This window comes from Ambystoma mexicanum, chromosome 8, assembly GCF_040938575.1.
Source record: "Ambystoma mexicanum isolate Mex_15411 chromosome 8, UKY_AmexF1_1, whole genome shotgun sequence".
In the NCBI taxonomy this organism is placed as follows: Eukaryota; Metazoa; Chordata; class Amphibia; order Caudata; family Ambystomatidae; genus Ambystoma; species Ambystoma mexicanum.
Genome location: NC_090929.1, coordinates 339070550 through 339092559, shown reverse-complemented (window position 1 = coordinate 339092559; position 22010 = coordinate 339070550). Strand labels below are relative to the sequence as shown.

The following is a 22010-nucleotide window of genomic DNA, read 5'->3' as shown; positions in this document are numbered from 1 at the left end:
AGTACTTTAATGTTGTCATCTATAGCAGATAGGCACCCAACATATGGTGGCAAGGGAGGAAGGGAAGAAAGATGGGACCAGACATACCAAGTGCCTGCAAAACCCATAGTATACTCTCCTAAAGATGCAACCCAACCTTGCTATATATTGTTGGGCCTATACCTGGTGGTGAGCAGACAACACATATAAACAAGGGTTGGGAAATAAAGGGAACCAGACATTTTACCACACAGGAGAAATAGTCATAAGGGCCCTAAGCCCAATACCAACCCTCCACATCAATTCTTCCCCACTGGCGCATAGCATTTGAATAATACAATAGCACACCTAACAATGAACAAAGGTGCTGAATGGCGGAGAACAACTCTTACAGCCAAAGGTATACAAAAAATCTGATTACATTTTAGCCATAGATAGCATTGCATTTCACATGCAGGGAAAAAGTACACAGAAGTATTAGAAAGTGTAGCAAATATTCACTTTAACGGTAGCGAAGGCACAACTTTAAAATATAAATTAAAATCACTGGAAAATAATAAAAATCCAGTTCTTGTCCTGGAATTCCCCGAACCCTGTGTTGGCACAGGGAGAATGTCCAGGGGTAGGGAAATACCCACAAAGGGACCTTTGGAAAAGTTCCAAGATGGGTTGAAAGTTTCATAGAAGTGAATCTGACAGTTATTAGGCCAGCCACGTATATGCAGAAAATAAAGGTAAGTTTCTCTTTAACCCCACTGTTGCAGATTTGGTGCCAGAAACCCACACGAAGAACCAGAGGAGACTCCAATAAAGATACCCAGGTGTTGCTTGAAAATCCAGAAGCCCCTTGTGTAGATGCAGCAGGATTACCCTCAATGTTAATCAACAGGGATATGTGGTAGAGAGTGGCTTCCAAAGAACCTCGCCCCTAAACCAAACGAGGCCCTTGACAAAGGGCATCTCAAATAATGGCCCATCCCAGGATACAAAGTACTTAGAGCAATAGTTTTGAGGTAAACCGCTCCAGCAGCACGAAACAACCCAATAAGTATATACAGGGCTTCCTTTCTAGATGCGGTCTACAGCATCCGGTGCCCAGGCAATTGCACCCTGAGTCAACGATGATTCCGATATCGCCATAATGGATAAGAACAATTAAAGATCTTCCGATGGTGGAGCCACTCAAAAATACTGCATAGGAAGACTGTTGGGAAGATGAAGGAACTTGTGAAGACAGACTCTGGCTACTCTGTGGTTAAGGGAAGCGTGGCACAGCCACAGAAAATAGTCGCACAATGAGGACAACAGTGGATGCAATACAGAACCCCGTCTTCCCCCAACGATCAGATCCAATATGGCCAGATGAGGTTTTAAAATGGCAGCATTGGGAAAATAGCAGGAAACTCCTCCAGTAGGTCTGTAGAACTGGTTCTTCCAAGTTCAGGATGGCAGGGCAAAGATAGATCACTGGGACTAGAAAAAGGCTTAAGTACCACTGCAAAAAGAGGCTTGCCAAAGCCATCCCACCAACCACAAAAGGGGGAAGAGACAACGTAGTCTGGTGTCCATCCATTTTGGGCTGGCCATGACGATTGCCCCTCAGCGCAGATCACCCCCACAAGATGAGGGACTGTCTGTGGACAGTGTATACTGTAGAAAACCAATATGGAGGCTACCACGTTGGCTCAAAAAGCACTCAAGTGGTCAGCAGTGCTAATTTAGCACCACCCCATGGTTGCCCTGAATAAATGAATTCCTATAATAGAAATTGGCGGAGAGCAGGACTTTAAAAATATGCATCTGCACCTCCAATAGCTACCAAAAATGTTCATTGGACCACCAGTGTTGTAAAATGTCCATCATCCCGGGTGAAGCGAAAACTCAAGTACCGCTGCCATTGGCCTACTCCCAAAAAACAATGTAGTGTGACAGAATTACCCCAGGACAAAAAAGGGAATGGCCCTTATGAGTGATGGATGACCATATAATTCAACAAAAGGAATAAAGGTTGCAATTGCAGAGAGACTTTCCGAGAAGTCCCTTTGGTCACCAAAAATAAGTCTGTGGTCCAAAAACAAAATGGGGGGAGGGGAGAAAAAAGTTGTATTTAGTATCTAGGGTGTCATACAAAGTGGGCCTAGAATCCCTAAACTCTCTTAATGCTCATATGTGCTCCTTGGTATCTATTAATGAAGCCTATTTTTATTTATTTTTTATTTCAGCCTGGCCAAGTTGTGGGGATTGACATGGAGTGGCGGCCCTCCTTTGGTGTGATAGAGAAGTCCCGCGTGTCGTTGATTCAAATCGCAGTTAAAGAGTGTGTTTTTCTGCTGGACCTTCTGCGGCTTCCAAAGAAGGTGGAGGGTGAGGAGTGTGAGCTTGCCAACTTCATCACGGCTGTCTTCACCGATTCCACCATCACTAAGCTAGGTAACTGCTACATACAGAGTGGTGCTTGTCCCTTATGTTCAGATTGATGGAGATTCAGGATGGTTATTCCTACTCATACTCCTTTGTGCATATCGCCCATTGACAATATCTATTCTAGCTAACCTCTTTTTTTGTGTATGCCATTTCACTAAATGGCAGGATTAATGGCAGTCAAAGGAAATGTGGGATTCGTGTTTAGCAGAAGAGATGATAGTTGGGGAATGTGAGGCCATCCACAGCACATTGGCAAAAAGTGCCAGAATATCCGTTCACCCCACTTTCCCTAGTGTCTTGAGACTAAGTTTAATATTTTTGCTAGATCCCTCCTTTGATAATGTATGGATTGAGTGATCTCGTCAATGTGCTCCTGTATTCCCATCATTCACCAGTATAATGTAACACTGATACTTGGGACCAGAATTCACCTTCGAATGGATTGCTTCCTCAGATTCCTCCTCTTTCAGTCTCTAGCACCAGCTGTCCTTGGAAATCTTTCTCACCGCCAGGGGTTCAGCTTGGCTCCGCCTGACACCAATTCACGCCCCACACTGACATAAGGGGGGCCCTTATAAATAGATCAGCTGTGTTCGATTGTGACAGAATTCCATCTTGTGAGAGCGGGATAACATGAGCCTGAGGTTTTTGTTGCCTTTTTTTTACTTTTATTAATAAAATGATGCAGGGAAATCTCTTCCTGAAAGGGAGGTCTGCTAATTGGAACCCCTTTCATAATGCTCCATGCCAAAAAAAGTGTACTCGTATCTTTGCATGTGCAGTCTCCTGACATCCCTAGCCCTGTAATGACAGCAGAACAGGTTCAAAGGTTAAGTGCATTCCTGACAGCTGCTAAAACACATCATTCCAACAGGCATAGGTGATTTTTTTTTTTTTTTCAAATTCTTTTTAATATTTTTTTCAACAGACATAACATTCCCCAAAACTCCCCCCTGCCCCTTTGCATCTCCCCCTCCCATGGTGCTGCCTCAGGTATTCCGTTGTCTCCTATAGTGTGAATGCATCCCTTCGGGTTCACTGCAGATCTAGGAGTCTTAAACGCTGCGGGCGCCATCCAATCCTGAAGTCGTCTATGAGGAAGGTTAAGACTTCCCCCCCCCCCCCACTCGCCTGCAAAGTTCTGCAATACATTGTTCATTGCGTAAGGGGCCTATTCCATTGCCATCAACTCCCAAACTTTGAGCAGCCAGTCTTGGAATGTCGGAATGTCCGAGCTTTTCCACCTCTGAGTTATAATTGTCATTCCGGCTAAAGTAAGCATCACCCGCGCTCTCTCTTTCCCTCTCAGCTCCCCTGACACATCTTCGGCCGAAGGCCCAGCAGGGTCCATTCGGGGGGCGTGTACCCCCCCAACCCCGATCCGAACTCTTGTGCTTGGCCTACTTCCTTCCAAAATGGGACTATTCTTGGGCACCTCCACCAAATATGTTCCGCTGTGCCCTCCTGCCGCAGCCTCTCCAGCAGATTCCCGTCATCTCAGGGTATATCTTGCGTAGACGGGCTGGAGTGTAGTGCCACCCGTAGAGTATTTTATACCAGGCTTCCTGGATTTGTGAGGCTCTGGCTAGTTTGGGAATTTTCCTCCAGAGTTTCTCCCATTCCCTCTTTTCTATATCCCTGCCCAGTATATGCTCCCATCTTCCCATGTATGCCCACTGCTGCCTTGGGGTAGCCTCATCTAGAATCTTGTAGAGCTGGGAGGTCAGCCCCCTCGAGCCATCGTTAGTCATTAAGAATTTCTCGAAGGGGGTCGGAGGTTTGGTGGCCGCCTCCTTGTTAGTGGGGTGCAGAAGCCAGTGTCGCAGCTGGGAATATCTCAGTCTCTCACCCTCCCCCAATGCAAAGTCCCTTTTGCAATCCACAAAGGTGCTGATCTCTCCCCCCACCCCCTCCACAAACATGTCTCTCATTCTCCGGCAACCCCCTTCTTGCCAGCTCCTGAACGCCCCCCTCTCTAGCCTGGGGGTGACCTCTTTGTTATTGAATAAAGGTGTAAAGGGGGACGGGAAAGTTGTGATTTCCTTGCATTTGACCAGCCTGTCCCAATTATCCGCCATCAGTTTGGTGATGGAGCTCTCATACATGTGTTTAGGGCGGTGCTGCTTAGGTAGCCAGAAGACCTCCCCTAAGTCATGTTTCGTAACAGCCCTATCCATTTTAACCCAGTGTTTTTATTCCCCCTCGCAGAGCCATTCCCTAATGACCCTTAGCTGGGTTTCCTCGTAATACTGGCGGAAATTAGGTAGGGCTAATCCCCCTTCTTTCCTTGGGGCCATAAGCTGCTGCCTACTTATCCTTGTTTTTTTCCTCTCCCAGATGAAGTTGTTCGTTATAGCTTGAAGCTCCCTGAAGAAGATTGCTGGAATCGCTTGGGGGATGGCTTGGAACAGGTAGAGCATCCTCGGCAATGTGGCCATTTTTATGACCGCCAACCTCCCAAGCCAGGAAATCCGGAGATTCTGCCACTTGTGGAGGTCCTTTTTAATACTTCTCATTAGGGGGGTAATTTGCTGCGTACCATCCCGTGAGAGCCAGAGTGATCCCCCCCCCCCGGCCGCCAAGTGAATGGTGTCAGCCGTTTAATTTCATCCCTCTCCTCCTTCCCCAGCGATAGGTCCATCATCTCAGATTTATTCATGTTAATGCGTAATCCCGACGCTTCCCCAAATTACTTGAGTATTAGTCTACACTGCCTACTTGATTCTATGGGGTTGGTCAGGGCGAGTAGCATGTCATCGGCAAAGGCCGCCACTTTATGCTGTCTGCCCCCGAATGGGATTCCCTGTATTCCCTGTAATTCCCGAATAGCTTGCAGGAGGGGTTTCAAGTAGATTGCGTAGAGCAAGGGCGATAGGGGGCACCCTTGCTTCGTGCCTCTTTGGAGTTGGAACGGTCGCGATGTCGTACCGTTCACCACCACTCTCGCTCGGGGCCCAACGTAGTTAGCCTTAACCATCTGCAGATAAGCGCCTCCTAGTCCCATTTTTTCCATGGCCTTGAAGAGGAATGACCACTCTACCCGTTCGAACGCTTTTTCAGAGATAATAAGACTGCAGGGGTGTGTGTTTTCTCTGCCTTTTCAACCAAGTGTGCCACCCTCTGTATATTATCCGCTGTCTGCCTTCCCTTTATAAATCCCGCCTGGTCCTGATGTATCAAGTCCGGGAGAAGCCCCTCTAGCCTATTGGCTAGGATTTTGGTATAGATCTTAGCGCTATTGGCCTATATGAAGACCTTTCCAGAGGGTCCTTGCCCGGCTTCAGGACCAGGGAGATATTTGCTACTTTCAAATACGGGGTTATTTCCCCTTTATCTCTAAAGGAATTAAAGAGGCACGTCCAGTGTGGCACCAACAGACCGGCAAAGGACTTGTAGAACGCCGCTGAGTACCCATCTGGGCCCGGGGCTTTGTCCGCGGGCAGGTTCCTAATGACCCCCCTTACTTCATCTTCCGAGATCTCTTGGTTTAGAGCCATCTGAGCGACTCCATCTATTTTATGCAGGTCTATCTTCTCCAGGAATTCATCCTGAGCTTGGGCATGGGGGGTCTGCGACGTGTATAATGCCTCATAGAATTTGGCCATAGTTTCCTGAATGTCTTCTATACGTGTGACCCTTTCGCCTGCTTCTGTCCTTAGAGCCATGATTGTGTTTCTTGACAATGCTCCCCGGAGGAGGCGCTCCAGAAGGGCGTCTGCCTTGTTCCCATTAGCGTAAAATTTTTGTCTCACTTGAAGTAGGGCCGCTTCTGCTTTTTTGGTTCGCAGAATCCCCTATTGCCCCACCGCCCTCCTGTATTCCCTCTGGTTATACCTGCTGGGGGTCCCAGCTACTTTGATCCTTGCCTCCACAACCTCTGCCTCAAGCCGGGTCTCCAGGGCCTGCAGTTGTTTGCGCCTTAGTGCTTTGAGTGCTATAATTTCCCCCCTCAATGTGGCTTTCAACGTGTCCCCCCTTATGTCTTCTGCCGTGTCCCCCCTTTTATTATTGTCAAAACACTCCCTAATTTTTCCCTCTATCTCCTCCCTTATTGTGGGGTCCCTCAACACGTATTCCAGGTATTTCCATACCCCCCTCCTCCTCCTTCTTCCCAGTTCCAGCTGCATTGATAGTATTTTGTGATCCGCTATACCCATAGGGCCCACCACTATATCCTTGACCCTTCCCACCAAGCCCGCTGAGACCCAGATATAGTCTATCCTGGACTGTGTCCCGTGTACCTCAGAGAGGAAGGTGTAACCCTCCGCATTCTCCTTCAATTCCCTCCAGACGTCCCTCAGCCCCATGCCATAGGTGAATTTTGAATCTTCTGCACCTCTGATCAGTACATAATAATTGTAAAACCTAGACAGCCTGGTAAATATAATCCATGTCTGCTTTTGAAATGGTGGCTATTGGGAGCACACAATAGGTGTAGGCACCAGACAACTTTGTGAAGTGGAATTTGGAACCGAGGACTCTTCTTCACATTGTAGATCCTGGAGTGGGTCCTCCAGCAGCCCAGAAGTCCAGAAGCCTCTTGGAAGCACATTTACTGCCTCAAGACATCTCCAAGCTGTTTTCAAAGCAGGACCCTTGATGCTGCTTTTGTCACTGAGTCTTTGTAAAGCTTACCTTACTACCAGATGCTGACTTCAACCCATTGAAGCAGACTGCCTCATCTTAACTCGATCACTGGCTAGACCTTGTGGAAGCCATCGACTACAATGCTGTCTCGACCTGCTGGAAGCCATATATACTCTCCCATCCCGAATGCTGATTTGATCCTGCATAAGGATAGTCTAGTTGCTACATCGACCGCTGCCCCGGACTGCTGGAAGACATTAATTTGACCGTCTAGCATGTGGAGAAGCCATCCACTGGGAGCCTGTGCCATGGAATGACTTTATGCTGACTCTCCATTGGGAAAACACGCCTCAACCGGCTCGATATCTACTCGATTGCAGTAAAGCATCTGCTAACCTGGCTCAAAGCTGTTGAGACCCAAAGACAGAAAAGGTTTTGAACACTCTGTGTCCCCCTTGTCTGCCTTAAAGGTCCATAGTAACATTTAGGCCACGCTTCTCTGCTTTATTGCAAATCTATCCACAAACATTGACATTGCTGCTGAAATCTTTTTCCTGAACACCCATGCCTTCCAACCCAGAGTTCCTGTTATTCTCAAAGTCTTAATTCTCTGTATTTCCTTTACAGGGCTGCGTCTGTAGTGTTTTTAATTAGTGTTGTGCCTTGCTAGTTTTTATTAAAGTTCCTATTTTAATACAACATTGGTTGGGCATTCTTTCATTTTGGTACCATCATGTTTATTGTTGTTTATGTTTCAACTGTATCAGCTCACACCCCACCAGAAGATATAGCCCCCCTTAGCCTGAACTACCAAAAGAGGCAGAGGAGATACATTTGCCGGGCTTTGCCTGGTTCACCTTATGATCACTGCTGGTTTTAGTAGTACTCTAGGGCTGAGTAGGCGGTTCAGCCACTAATTCCTGTACTCCTGGAGAGAAGTCCTTTCTTCACACCCATAACCACCTTATTTTCTGTGCACTTGAGAATGGCACTTGGCTTCAGCTACATTTTTAACTGCATCGCGCCCAACCCTGGGTTGTCCTCGGTCTCCAATCTCTGTGCAGGAGATGTCTGTCTCGGACCCCCGCAGTATCTCACTGTATTGTTTGGGGGATGAACAATATCAGCAGGACTGTGGGTCATGCAATCCATGCACCCAAAGATCCTGTGTGAGCCTCTATACTGCTGGAGGATGCTAAGTGTGCCGTACAACTGGTGCCCTGCTCTGAACAAGACGATGGGTGGTATTCCCTACACTTTCTGGTTCTGAAAAAGGACAGAGTCCTGCATCTGGTCCTGTATCAGAGGCTTTGAACCTGTACCCACACAGGGACACATTCAAGCTAGTAACCATGGCCCAGGTTCTACAGGCCCTTGTCCTCTGGGGTGCCTTCTGGCAACGGTGGACCTGCTCTCCCATTCAGAGTGACATGATAATCCATCTGAACCTCAGGATCCTGAAGTCTAGACCCTCTCACCTGTCTTAATACTTCTGTACTGGATTTCCTGCTTCCTTTAGCCTAGTCGGACCTTCGTTGATACTGCAAAGTGGTTTCTGGTCCCCATTTCGGTTTTTAAGAGGCCCCATGAGCAAAACTCTTATTTTAAAATCCCCACGGAGAAGCAGTTTTTGTGGGGTTTATGCAACCATTTTCCCCCCACACTAGTTGGTTGTTCCTGAGCAGGACTTTAGTTTAGTGTTAACCTTTCTTATGAGTGCTCTGTTTGAGACCCTGCATTCATTTTCATTAAGGTTGCTCATCCTTAAGTTGATTTTCCTGGTGGCCATCACTTCCTCAAGATGGGTGAGTAAGCCCAAACCTACCTTCGAAGGGATTGTGTCCTCCGACGTATTCCTTATCTTGATAGATCATCTCCAGCTTGCTGGCCTCTGAATTTTTTTTTCAGTAGAGGGTGCTGCGCGTCGATGTCCCTCGAGCCGATGTCCCTTGACAGCCTCTGTATCGGCGCCGATGTCATCCTGCGTATAAATAGACTTGTGCAGCGTGCAAGTCCGTTGCTCAGTATCGTTAGTCAGAGAATATATTCTTCATTATTCCTCGAGAATACCAACTCTTACTCGATGGCTTCCTCATTCGAACCGACGACTCCACGGTCCGGCTTCAAAAAAATTCGATACTGTAGAAAGAAAATGTCGTTGACAGATCCTCACAGGATCTGTTTTTGGTGCCTGGAATCGGAACACCAATGTTCGGAGTGCGAGGACTGCTTGTCCATGAAGGCATAAGCCTTGAAGGAGCGTAAGGGGAAGCTTGAGAGAGGTAAGACAGTTAAAACTCCTTTGAAAGTTTCCTCGGCAGAGTCGAGACATTAGTCTCCTTGCCGACACAGGAAACATTCTCGGTCTAGGTCTCGATGCAGTTCCCACCACTCTTCGAGATCCAAGCATTCAAGTAAGAGACATCGAGGGGGGGCGTGGCCAGCGAGCACGGGATGAGGACGTGATTCCTCGGAGCTCCCGCGGCCGTCAGCCAAATCCTGAAAATATCCTGCTATTTGGGCACCACAACGGCCGAAATTATATCCAGGTGCGGCGGAACCTTGGACGCTCAGGTCGCCATACTACCGACCCGAAACACAGCACCAGTCGGGCACATTTGGTCCGAGAAGCCCGAGACGCCGACGATGGACAAAATGGCGGACTAGGAGAAGGCGCGTAATACGGCGCCAGCGGCAAGAAGCAGACACCCTGCCCCGATGGTGCCTGGAGCAGCCGCGCAGGGTTACAGCAAAGAGCGGAGGGGAGAGACGAGCCCGTGGACTCCTGCCGGGCGGAACGGATCATACAAGCGGGAGCCGCCTTCGATTGGGAAGGTAGGCGGTCCCCGCTGCTAGCGGCCATATCCTGCCGTGTGCTTTCGGGCGCATACGAATCCGATCCCTGCAGCCCCCGCGGATGCGTTTGGCCGCCGGAGCGGCAGGCGAGGAAAAAACGCCAACTGAAGAAGGCAGACACCCTGCCCAGCTGGAGAGCGGAACGGAGCGAGTTGCCCGCAGTTGGGAAGGTAGGCGGGCCCTGCTGCTAGCGGCCACATCCTGACGTGTGCTTTCGGGCGCACATGAATCCGACCCCCGCCGGAGCGCTATCTCACCGGAGGCAGGCCTGATCCCATACCCCCCCCCCGCGTGACAGAGCCTGAGCGGATCCGGGGGAAGGGGGAAAGCCGTTGGAAGTCTGGGGCCCTGGGGACCGGTTTTGGGGGGACGGCACCGCGACGCACTAAACCAGCAAAAAACACTATATGAGCTGGGTGCCTGGGACGCAATCAGCTCCACAACCAGAGGCCAACAATCAAACATATAGTGCAGCAATAGAGGAGTAGGGTCCTTGCGGAGACACCACAAGGAACACACAAGGAAAAGGGGTACAGAAGGGGGTAACCCCCAGGTGCGCAAACCAACCCACCCATCAACCGTTGGGCGCCAACATATCCTATCAGCTCCGGAACGGGGTGCAGCACCTACCCGCCCTACAAACCGTCCTAATGAACATACGCCGCAAAGCCCTATAAACAGTGCGTGAGTGGGACCTCCCGCGGTCCACTATATACCTTCAGAAATGGGTAAAGATAAGGCAAGAGGCATGACAACACAGAGCAAAATAGAGCAGTATACGACCCCCGCCCAAGCCCTCCCGCCGGAGCAACCCAATACTAGCGCAACACCAGAAACAGAGGAGAACATTTCGCTGAAGGATGTCATGAACGCTATAGCAAGTTCGAGAACCTCCATGGAAAAAAGATGGATGGCATCAGTGCAGATGTGTCATTATTACGCCACGACCTCCAAAAACTCACAGCCCGTACCGGAGAAGCTGAAGGTCGAATATCTGAAACAGAGGACAATTTAAGAACAATGAACCAGCAAATGTCAGGAGCGCTAGCCCGCCTCAAAGCATTGGAAGAAAGGGTGGAAGAAGGGGAGGGCAGGGCAAGACGAAACAACATTCGGATCCTCGGTCTGCCGGAAAAAGCGGAAGGAGCAAGCATGGAACTGTTCTTAGAGCAATGGCTCGCAGACATCTTTGCCCCCAAGACCTTGTCGAACTTCTTCTCAATTGAACGGGCCCACCGAATGCCAACTGGCAGGCAAATCCCAGGTGCCCCACCCCGCACAGTGATTGCGAAACTTCTGAATTATAGAGACCGAGATGCAATACTCCAAATGGCCAGGGCCAAGGGCACTATAACGTTCAACGGCTCCAAGATAGGTTTCTTCCCGGATTTCACTAGAGAAGTGCAAAGAGCTAGACAATCCTTTGGCCCTCTTAAAAAACGTCTCCAGACCCTCAACGTAAAATACGGACTCTTATTCCCGGCGCAGCTGAAAATATACTTTAATGGAACAACTGTGCACTTCACGGACCCAGCTGAAGCATGGAATTGGGCAGCAAGACACCTGGAGGGTGATTGGAGGCCAGACGGAAGACAAGATAATGGTAGGAATCGCCCGAGACGAGACAGGATGTCCCCTGAACTCCCGCAGCATCAACCCCAGGCACAGCCAAACAGGGACAATGACTGAAATGAAGAATAAGGTACCCACTCGTAGTTACGCTTTGAGACCCGGCGCCATGTTATTAGCCCATGTTAACAGCGAATTAAATGTGAACCCGATGTCTGTATAACTGACGGCCCGGACCACGCAACTCCCACGGCCGGAACAAGGCAACTTAAGATTAAGTAGTGTTATACCACTTGTGGAACAGTTCTAGGTTGATGAGTTGACTGTCCCTTGACAGTCGGTTGTATTCGTATGTTCGGGCGACAGGTACTTCAAGTTGGGGTGGAGTATGGGGTGGGGGATATAAGGGAAAGTTTTAAGGTTGCTTTGTTAGTTCGGATCCATGGCATGTCCAACCACAGACCTAAAAACAACCCTCTGCACATTACACCCTGCTGTACTAGGTATTGGGACCACATTCCCGACAGACACACCGAGGGGAGGAAGCTCTCCCGACACAAGCATCCTGCGTGCCCTCTAACGGGAAGCTCTAGATGACACACCCACAATTGCACCCACCCGATCGCCCCAGGTCCCTCAAGCTGCTCAGTTGGAATGTGAACGGAATGGGCTCTGGGATTAAAAGACGCCTGATTAAACAACTGTTGAATAGGTACTCTCCCGACTTGGCCCTTCTATCAGAGACGCACCTAGCGGGAACACACTGCACCCTTTTCCAGAGAACAAATTACAGGACCGCATTCCATGCAGGGTACACGATGGGATCCAGGGGCACCCTTATTCTTATACACAAGAGGCTCCCGTTCTCCCCACAAGTTGTGGAACTGGACCCACGGGGTCGCTATGTACTCATTCTAGGTTCACTCTGGGGTGAAACGCTGGCCATTGTGTCAATATATTCCCCACCCGGACTGGGCCAGGGACTCTTGGAGGACGTCACCACTCTCCTGGGGAAACACCACCCAGATCGATGGGTCCTGGGGGGAGACTTTAATGATGTCATGTGCAATACTATGGACCGTACCCATCTTAGAGGGCGTAATCCGGATGTTCCCACGAAACTCTCCAACTTTGTGTCCGCCCTAGGCCTCCGAGATGTGTGGCGCGAACTGCACCCCCAGGATAGAGGCTACTCGTTCCACTCTGGAGCCCATGGCTCTCTCTCTAGACTGGACTACCTCCTGGTCCCGAACACAGACCTACACAGGGCAATATCCGCAGAATACCTCCCTCGTGGAATCTCGGACCACTCCCCCCTATTAATTGAAATACAAACGCACTCTGTAGCTCCCCTTAGAACGTGGAGGCTAAACAGCTACCACCTTGGCTTCCCAGAATTGGTAGACCGCCTTACGGAGGTGTCTGATGAATACTTTGACATAAATATACCAGCAATGGATGACCCGGTGGTGGTGTGGGAGGCTTATAAAACAGTGCTGCGTGGGGAAATCATCTCCTGGGTAGCAAACAAAAAGCGGGAGAGACTCCAGAAAATAGTAGAGGCGGAGGCTGAAATGGTTCAGGCCGAAAGCACGCATATTCTTGACCCTACCCCGCAGACTCAAAGGTCCCTCAAACTAACTACAGAAACCCTTAGAAATATTATGCTAGATAACGCCAAGCAGGCCCACTGGGACACCAGAGCGAGGATATCCGAGCTGGGGGACAAGGCGGGTAAAATGCTGGCCTGGCTGGAGAGGAGGGAGGAGGGGAGACGTCATGTCAGAGAGATTGTTGCCCCAAGTGGTGTTGGGTACCAGACGGATGCTGAAATTGCAGAGGCATTTGCCCAGTTCTACGCGGAACTCTACCGAGCCCCGATAACACCTTTCGACCCGACCCTACTAGATGAAATTACACTCCCAGCACTGACACCACAACAACGGGAGGAGCTAGACTCGGATCCCTCTGAATCCGAAATAGCCGAAGCCCTAGCGCAACTCCAAACAGGGAAAACACCGGGCCCTAATGGTTTCCCGGCCGAGACCTGGCAAAAACTCGGGGGGAATAAAATGGCGACCCCCCTTTGCAGGATGTTTCTTGGTGCCCGCGACCAGGGCACCCTCCCACCTGACCTATGTAAAGCCACCATTGTGGTCATTCCCAAACCCGATAAACCCCCGGAACAGTGCGCCTCTTATCGGCCTATCTCGTTAATTAACAGCGAGGCCAAAGTTCTTGCTAAGCTCCTTGCCAACCAGCTGCAATCAGTGATCCATACCTTGATCCACCCGGATCAATGTGGCTTTATGCCACACAAATCAACGCGTATGAACCTGCGCCGGCTCCATCTGGCGCTGGAGCGGGCCCCGATCATTGACACCCCTCTCGCCCTACTGGCAGTGGATTTCGAGAAGGCCTTCGACTCGGTTAGGTGGGACTGCCTTTGGGAGGTCATGAGGCGTATGGGGTTCGGAGACAGCTTCTTGAAATGGGTGAAACTACTCTACACTAACACCCGAGCGGAGGTCAGAGTGAATGGTTGGCCGTCCCGGTCCTTCTCGTTGGGAAAGGGCACGAGACAGGGATGTCCCCTTTCTCCCCTTCTCTTTGCCCTGGCGATTGAACCTCTGGCCCTTTGGCTTCGACAAGACGCTGCATGGACGGGGTTCAGATGGCCTGAGGGACATGAGGACCGTGTCTCCTTGTATGCAGATGACCTCCTGATCTACCTGGGAGACCCGGCTCGGTCCTGCCCCAAGGTGACGCAGATGCTTGCCCGCTTTGGTGTCCTCAGTGGGCTTAAAATCAACTGGGGAAAATCAATCCTCTTCCCGGTGAAAGGCAATGTGCAGGCTGACCCTCGGGAATGTCCGTACCGAGTGGAACCGCAAGGTTTTCGATACTTGGGGATCTGGGTGACCGCGAACCTGACTGAATACACACTACACAATTTTCAACCGATCCTTGACCGCTTTGTCAATGACGCCCACCACTGGAGACTTCTTCCTCTTACGCCCATGGGAAGAGCCGCACTCTTTAAGATGATGACTCTCCTAAGGTTTCTCTATGTCTTACAAAATGCCCCACTAAGGATCCCAGACTCTGACTTTGGGCGGGTTGAATCTCTCTTTCGGGAACTGATATGGGGGGGTGGTCAGCCGAGGATAGCACTGACTACGCTCCAAAGATCGGTCTGGGAGGGTGGGATAGGAGCCCCGCGCCTCCAAACATATTACTGGGCTGCACAGCTGGCAGTGGTCAACGACTTGCTTCATGGAGATAGGGAGCTCCCCCACATCAGGGCCGAGGTTGCAGCCATGCACGATACCGACCCATGGCAACTACTATACCAAACTCTTCCGAGACCCCTTCCACCAACGACCACGGTCCATACCATCGTGGTTTGGAAACAGGCGCATAGATTCGTTGGGTGGGAAAATAGTGTAACTGTGGCACAACCCCTGTGGAGAAATAGTAACCTGCCCGAGATAAAGAAGCTTCAACCGTGGCCCCGATGGGTGAGGGCTGGTATTCTGAGGGTTGGGGACATTCTTGAGGAGGGGGATATAGCCCCGTTTGAAACTATCCAGCAAAAATTCCAACTCCCGGGCACTGAGCGATACCACTATGTACAGCTGGCCCATGCCCTAAGAAACCACATACCTGCAGGCACCAATATCCCGGACTACACACCAATAGAACGTAACATATTACCAGCTCTCATCCCCACCAAATGCACCTCCATCCTATATAATGCTATTACATCCTTTGCTACGCCAGAACTCACGACCCTGAAAACTAAATGGGAGGTGGATGTAGGGGTGATAGATCCAGAAGACTGGATCCAAGTACTAATGCACCCAAGGGAGGTGGCCATCTCTTCCAGGATTCGACTGGTTCAATTAAAGATCCTGCACAGGGTCTATTACCCCAGGACGATACTATATAGATGGGGGAGAGCCCTGAACCCGAACTGTCTCCGTTGTGGGAATGAGGAGGGGACCTTCTTCCACATCCTGTGGGAATGCCCCCAAATCCGCACCTTCTGGAGTGAATGCTGTACTGTACTCGGCAATGTCTTGGCGTGCCGCATACCACTAGACCCGAAGATTCTCATTTTGGGTGCTCCGGATGAGATTGAACTTACTAAATGGGGCAAGCTGCTCCTGAACACAGCAGCGGGACTGATGAAGCGCAACATAGCGCAGAAATGGGGAGCCCCGGAGTCCCCAACGATGGAGCAATGGGCAACAGACATGAGCATTTGTGCCACTATAGAGCACCGAGTATATACTGCCAGAGGATGCCCTGCTAAGGCGGATAAGATATGGGGGAGGTGGGAAGAAAATGGACCCTAGAACCGGCTGGACCCTGTTGTATGCAGGGAGGGGGATACGATCGGATGACACTAAAACCTGGGGAAATGTCATGGGAGATTGATACTTGATCTGTTAATGGTTGAATTTTGGAAGGACATGGCAATCCGCACAAGCTGTTGTTGTGTAGTTTTGAATGTAAAACAATAAAAAATGTTTTATCAAAAAGTAAGAGACATCGAAGATCCCCTTCCTCGTCTTCTTCTTTTGTTTCTCCGGAAAGAGTCACCTGCCCCACAAAACATAGTTCTCAGGCTGAGTGGGAGGAATTCCGTAAAAGGATGCTTAGCGTCTTCGAGAAAGCGGCCTCGACCCCCTCGAAGACAGCTGAGAGTGATACCCTGGGTGAAAGACCCGAAAAATCTAAACGCCGCAAGTCGTTGCACCCGGCGAAAGAAACTACTCGAGAGCATCACAAACCCTTGAGCAAAGGCACTGTGCCATCGACGCCATCGTCGAAGGTCCCTTCGACGCATAAATCTGCATCATCGACGCCATTATCGAAGGGCTCATCGACGCATAGGTCGATCGAATCGACGCCGTCTTCGACATCAATGCCAAAAAAGAGCAAACCCACGGCCGTCACTACCTCACAGCCAGTGGTCATACCCAGCGCCTCTCACATGACTTCGAGGTCATCGACAACCTCGAGTAGGATCCCGATCTTCTCGAGTTCTTCGAGGCCACTTCCAATCTTCTCGACACCTTTTTCGGTGTTTTCAAAGCCTTTAACGTCCGCGTCGACGTTTTCCCCACCAATTATGACAAATCTAGCCCCTTCTGCTCTAGAAATGAGTTTTAAGCCATTTCCAAGGTCTGATCATTTCAGACCTTTGTCTTCAATTTATGAGGAAGGGGAGGATTCGGATCCAGAAAGACCCTTTGGGTTGCAGAGATCCGCATCACCAGAACCAGAGGAATTTACCTCTGAGGAAAATAGGCTGAAGGACCTTCGAGAATCCTTACATGAGGCAAGTGGGTTAGATACTTCCCCAGAAATAGAATTTGCCAAACCAGACCCAGGGGAACATGCTGAGACCCTTTACAGAATTTTAATGGCAAGAATTATAGAATTCATGGATTGGTCTACACCTTCACCTGCATTCCAACAGGATGACCTTACAGACATTTTAGTTAAAGGCCCACAGGAGGATCCTGTGGTTTTCCAGCATGGGGTCTGGCATGGATTCACATGCTCATGAATATTCCCCGTCGTCAGGCTGGGAATCCTCGGTAAAGAAAAATCAGTATCAGTTTCGTTTCTGATCTGTCTTTCGTAGTAGTAACCAATCTCTGATCTCTGCGTCATACTGACCACAGCCAATGACTGCCCTCTACCTAAGCCCCGCCTCTGGCAGCCATCTTCAGATTTTTACCGCACGTTCAAGTGTTGGGAGGGCACTTAGCTCTCGAGCTTTTACTGCGTGTTTCGCGCTTTTTCAGGTGAATTTTCACATTTATTCGGTTAATCGAGCCTCAAGCTCCACCGTTTCTACTCCCGTTAACGGCTACCCGTTACGGGATTTTCCTACGCCCCTCAAGGGTGAAGATTTCGTCGAATCAACTTCCTGGAGGACTCCAGAAGATTTGCGGCCTACTTCGAGATGGCCCAGGACGCGAGTTCGTCACCCGGACCCAAGCTGTTTCGCAGCTGCCCTGGATGCGGGCTGCAGAATGTGCTTAAGGAAGACGAACATTCGCAATGCCTCTACTGTCTTCATGGGGACAAGACTCATGTAGAGAAGGACTGCCAGTTCTGCAAGAACTTGTTGGAGCGGACCATGAGGGACTGTCGATCCCGTCTCGCCAGCTGGTTGGAGAAGGGCTCAACGGGTGAAAAGAAGAAGAAAGGGTCCGAGCGGGCTTCTAAGTCCCGTGCGGGCGCCCCGGCGACGGGGCCCAACACCAGGCCAAGCGCCGCGAGTCCGCTGGCTCTGGTAGCGCCGAAAGGTCAGGCTCTTCGGTCGCCAGGCAGGGCGCGCCTTCCCCGGCACTGTCAACCACGAGCCAGCGCTCCGGTTCGGGGAAGAGGAAGTCCGAGACCCCGGGTAAGCTTCGGGAGAAGCCTCGTCCGATCTCAGAAGAGGGGCAGCGAGGCGTCGCCCCTCCCCCTAAGGAGAAGGCCCGGGACACACCTAAGGTGGTGAAGGCCCCTACCCAGCAGGCAAAGGCCTCTATCGAGGCGATCGCGGCGACTCTGGCCAAGCCAGCAGAGACCCCGCCAGCGGAGACTGCCTCCGGGACTAGCGTTTCCCTGCCGCCAAGGAGGGAATCCTCTTTTCAGCCCATCGTCGTGGCCACCATGATGGAAGAAGCGAGGGGGGGCACGGTAGCCTCCTCGAGCTCAGAGTCCGCCTCGGAGGAGGAACTGACCGAGGCCGTGAGGAACCTCGAAGTCCAATTCGAGATGGTTCGATCCCGTAAGGAAGATCCTCGGGAGATAACCGAGGAAGACGACGATGGCGAGGAAGAGCAGCCTTCCCTTCCGGCGCAGCCGGAACCTAGGCCTCAGGATGGCTCGACGGCCTTTTTGTCTGCGATCTAGTCCTTATGCTCTGAGATAAGGAAGAGATTCCCACAGCCCAGGCCGGAGGACCCGCAACCTGGCCCGTCGGGAAGTCCTCAGAACAAACGACGGAGGACCCAACCCTCTCCTCCACTCGCCCCCGTAAGGCCTACAGCTCCCTCCTCATCCTCCCACGAGTCGGGAGATGACAGTGCGATGGGCTCGACGACGGGTTCTGAGGGCGACGACGACTGAACGGGGTCTCCCGTCTCCCGTCGCACGGGCCTCGCCGCCCGACGAGATTGGCTCATTCCACGCCATGATCGCCAGGGCGTCCGAATTGTTCCAGCTCTGCCCGGAGAAGCAGAAAAGGGAAGGTTTCCTCTATCAGCGCCGGGAGGCCAAGAGGAAGACTGTCATCGCCGTGCCTCTAATCGATGACATCTGGGAGGAGGGCCTGTCGGTTCTCAAGAACCCCTCCACGGCACCAGCCAAACGGGATCGGTACGAGAAGAAGTACCGGGTCCCCGAAACCGCTCCCCTGTGCCTCAGGTCCCAGCCAACGCCAGACTCAGTCGTCTCGGCGGCGGCGAAGAAGAAAGCGGCGGGGTCAGGAGCCTCGACGGGGAGGGAAAGAAGTTGGATGCCATGGGGCGGCGGGTCATTTCGTCGGCGGCGACGACGGTCAAAGCGGCCAACGCCCTGGCGATCGTGGCCCGTTAGGACAGGGAGCTCTGGTTTAAGCTGGCCCCCATATTGGACTTCCTACCGGACGACAAGAGGTCCGAGGCTCTGGAAATACTTCAAGAAGGCGAGGTGGCATCGGACCACGCCATAACGGTGGCAACCGATATTGCCGATACCGGGTTCCGCCAGCTGGGCAATGGTGTTTGCCTACGACGACGGGGTTGGCTCCGGGCGACCGACTTCCATCAGGACGTCCAGACCAAGGTGTTGGACATGCCGTTCGAAGGCAGCAACTTGTTCGGGAAGGCGGTGGACGAATCCCTCCAAGCCATAAAGACGGACACGGAGACGGCCCGCGCCCTAGGAGCCCTTCAGCAACGACGGCCCTTTCGGAGCTCCGGAGGCAGACAGGGTGCCTCCAAGGGATCCAGCGGTGGCTTGTCGTCCTACCGCCAGGCAGCAGGCTCCTCGTCTCAGGAGGCCTACAGGGGTCGCGGCAAGCAGGGAGCACCTCGCCGCCGTCGGCAAGGTGGCCAGGGCGGCAAGGCCACCACCTCCAAGCAGGACTGAACCGGCCGTGGTCTCGGGCCCCCACCGAAGCACCCCGGTGGGAGGCCGGCTGACGAATTTCGTCGGCGTGTGGAAGTCCATCTCCACCGACCGTTGGGTGCTGGATACCCTGGCAAGAGGACACTCTATCGAATTCCTGAAGAAGTGCCCTCACGTTCCACCTGTGGCCAGGAAGGAATATCACGTCCCGCAACTGCTGTTGGAAGTACGGGCGATGCTCAGGAAAGGCGCCATCGATTGTCCCGAAGAGGCTCCGGGGCTCCGGGGTGTACTCAAGGTACTTCCTCGTCAGGAAGAAGACGGGCGGCTGGCGCCCCATCCTGGACCTTCGTCGTTTGAACAAATACATCAGGTCACAAAAGTTCAGGATGGTCACCCTCCAGCACGTACTGGGACAGCTGGAGGAAGGCGACTTTCTATCGTCGTTGGACCTGGAGGATGCATACTTCCACGTTCCCATCCTCAAAAGTCACCGAATGTTCCTCAGGTTCGTCGTCCAGGGAAGCCACTACCAATTCAGAGCACTGCCGTTCGGATTGAAGTCGGCCCCCAGGGTCTTTACCAAGTGCCTAGCAACTGTGGCGGCGCGGCTGCGCCTGCAGGGGATTCACGTCTACCCCTACCTGGACGACTGGCTCATCTGCTCAAGGCCGAGGGAACTCGCCGTCGAACACACTGCAAGGACCGTCCAGCTACTCACAGACCTGGGATTCGCCATAAACTACCCAAAGTCCCACCTGGTGCCGTCGCAGGTGGCCCTGTTTCTGGGAGCGAAGCTCGATACAGTGAGGCGCCTGGTGGCCCCGTCGGAAGAACGGACGAAGACCATTCTAGGCAAGGTGCAGCGCCCGTTAGCCACGGACGTGGCCAGGGTGAGGTCCATCAAGTCCCTCCTGGGGATGATGTCCTCTTGCATCTACCTGGTGCGCCTCTTCAGACTACGGATGCGCCCTCTTCAAGAATTTCTCGACGCCCGTTGGATGCAGGCGACGGGCACCTTCGAGGACAGGGTCCCACTCAACGAGGTGTTCCGGTGAGTGATTCAGTGGTGGAGCGTTCGAGCGCACCTCACGGCGGGCAAGGACTTTCAGATGCCGGCGTACCAGGAGTCGGTAACGACGGACGCCTCCCTGGAAGGTTGGGGCGCCCACACCGGAGATCTCCACGCAAGAGGCCTCTGGCTTCCGGAGGAGAGGCTCCTGCACATCAACATCCTGGAACTCCGAGCCGTTTTCTGGGCTCTCAAATCGTTCCTCCTGTCGCTCAAGGGCAAGGTGGTGCGGATCTTCACGGACAACACCACGACAATGTTTTACATACGGAAGCAGGGAGGCACCAGATCCCCAGCCCTATCCAAGGAGGCACAGGTCTGTGGCACTGGGCAGTCGCCCAGGGGATGTTCCTGGTTCCCTTCCACCTGGCAGGAGAAAGAAACCTCATCCCTGACTCGCTCAGCAGGGAGCTGCGTGCGTGTCACAAGTGGGAACTGCGCCAGGATCAGGTGGATCAACTCTTCCGACGATGGGGCAAACCCCAAATCGACCTGTTCGCAACAGCGACGAACTCGAAGTGCAAGAGGTTCGCCAGCAGGTTTCCCCAACCGAGAAGCATGGGTGATGCGTTCTCGTTCCTCTGGGACGGCCTATACCTGTATGCGTTCCCTCCGTTGCCGTTGCTGCTTCGACTCATCAACCAGCTCAAGAGGTCCCGGTGCAGGATGATCCTCGTCGCACCGGCGTGGCCGAGGCAGATCTGGTTCCCGGACCTTCTGGACTTGTCAACGTCCCCTCCCATCAAGCTGTCGGTGGACGCGGACCTGCTCTCCAGCGAAGGAGGCGCCATCTTCCACCACGACCCGGCGTCGCTGAACCTGCAGGCTTGGCTCCTGCAGCGCTAGAGTTTGGAGGCTACGATATACTGGCCGATTGCAGAGAGGTTCTTGCAAAGGCCAGGGCGTCCTCGACTCTCAAATGCTACGGTCATAAGTGGAAGAGGTTCTCTATCTGGTGCCGAGCACAGAAGATCAACACCCTACGGATTACGGCCCCTCAAGTGCTGCCGTACCTGCTAACGCTGGCAAAGGCTGGGCTAGCCCATGCCTCCATTAAGATTCATCTGGCGGCGATCTCCAGATATACCAGAACCACAGGACGGACGTCCCTGTGGTCCCATCGACTGGTAAAAGAGTTTATGAAAGGACTGTTCCGGTCGTTCCCGCCGGTGAAGGCCCCAGCCCCGGCGTGGGAACTTAACGTGGTGCTGACCAGGCTCATGGGGCCCCCATTCGAGCCGATGCACTCCGCACCGATGAAGTTTGTGTCATGGAAGACTGCATTCCTGGTGGCCATTACCTCTGCACGACGAGTGGGAGAGATCCAGGCCCTATCCTGCAAAGCACCGTACTTGACTTTCCATGCCTCGAGGGTGGTGCTTAGGACGCACCCCTCCTTTAT

The 22010-nt window shown here is 52.2% G+C and overlaps 1 protein-coding gene across 5 annotated transcripts in view; it reads left to right on the top strand.

Moving 5' to 3' along the window:
• The window catches only part of EXD3 (exonuclease 3'-5' domain containing 3), a 3187846-nt gene that overhangs the window by 1605960 nt on the left and 1559876 nt on the right, over positions 1–22010 (top strand). For all 5 annotated transcript variants that reach the window (XM_069609779.1, XM_069609780.1, XM_069609781.1 and 2 more), the window contains one exon: positions 2202–2409. In XM_069609779.1, coding sequence (XP_069465880.1) covers positions 2202–2409 — 208 coding nt within the window. The remainder of the gene's footprint in view (positions 1–2201; positions 2410–22010) is intronic.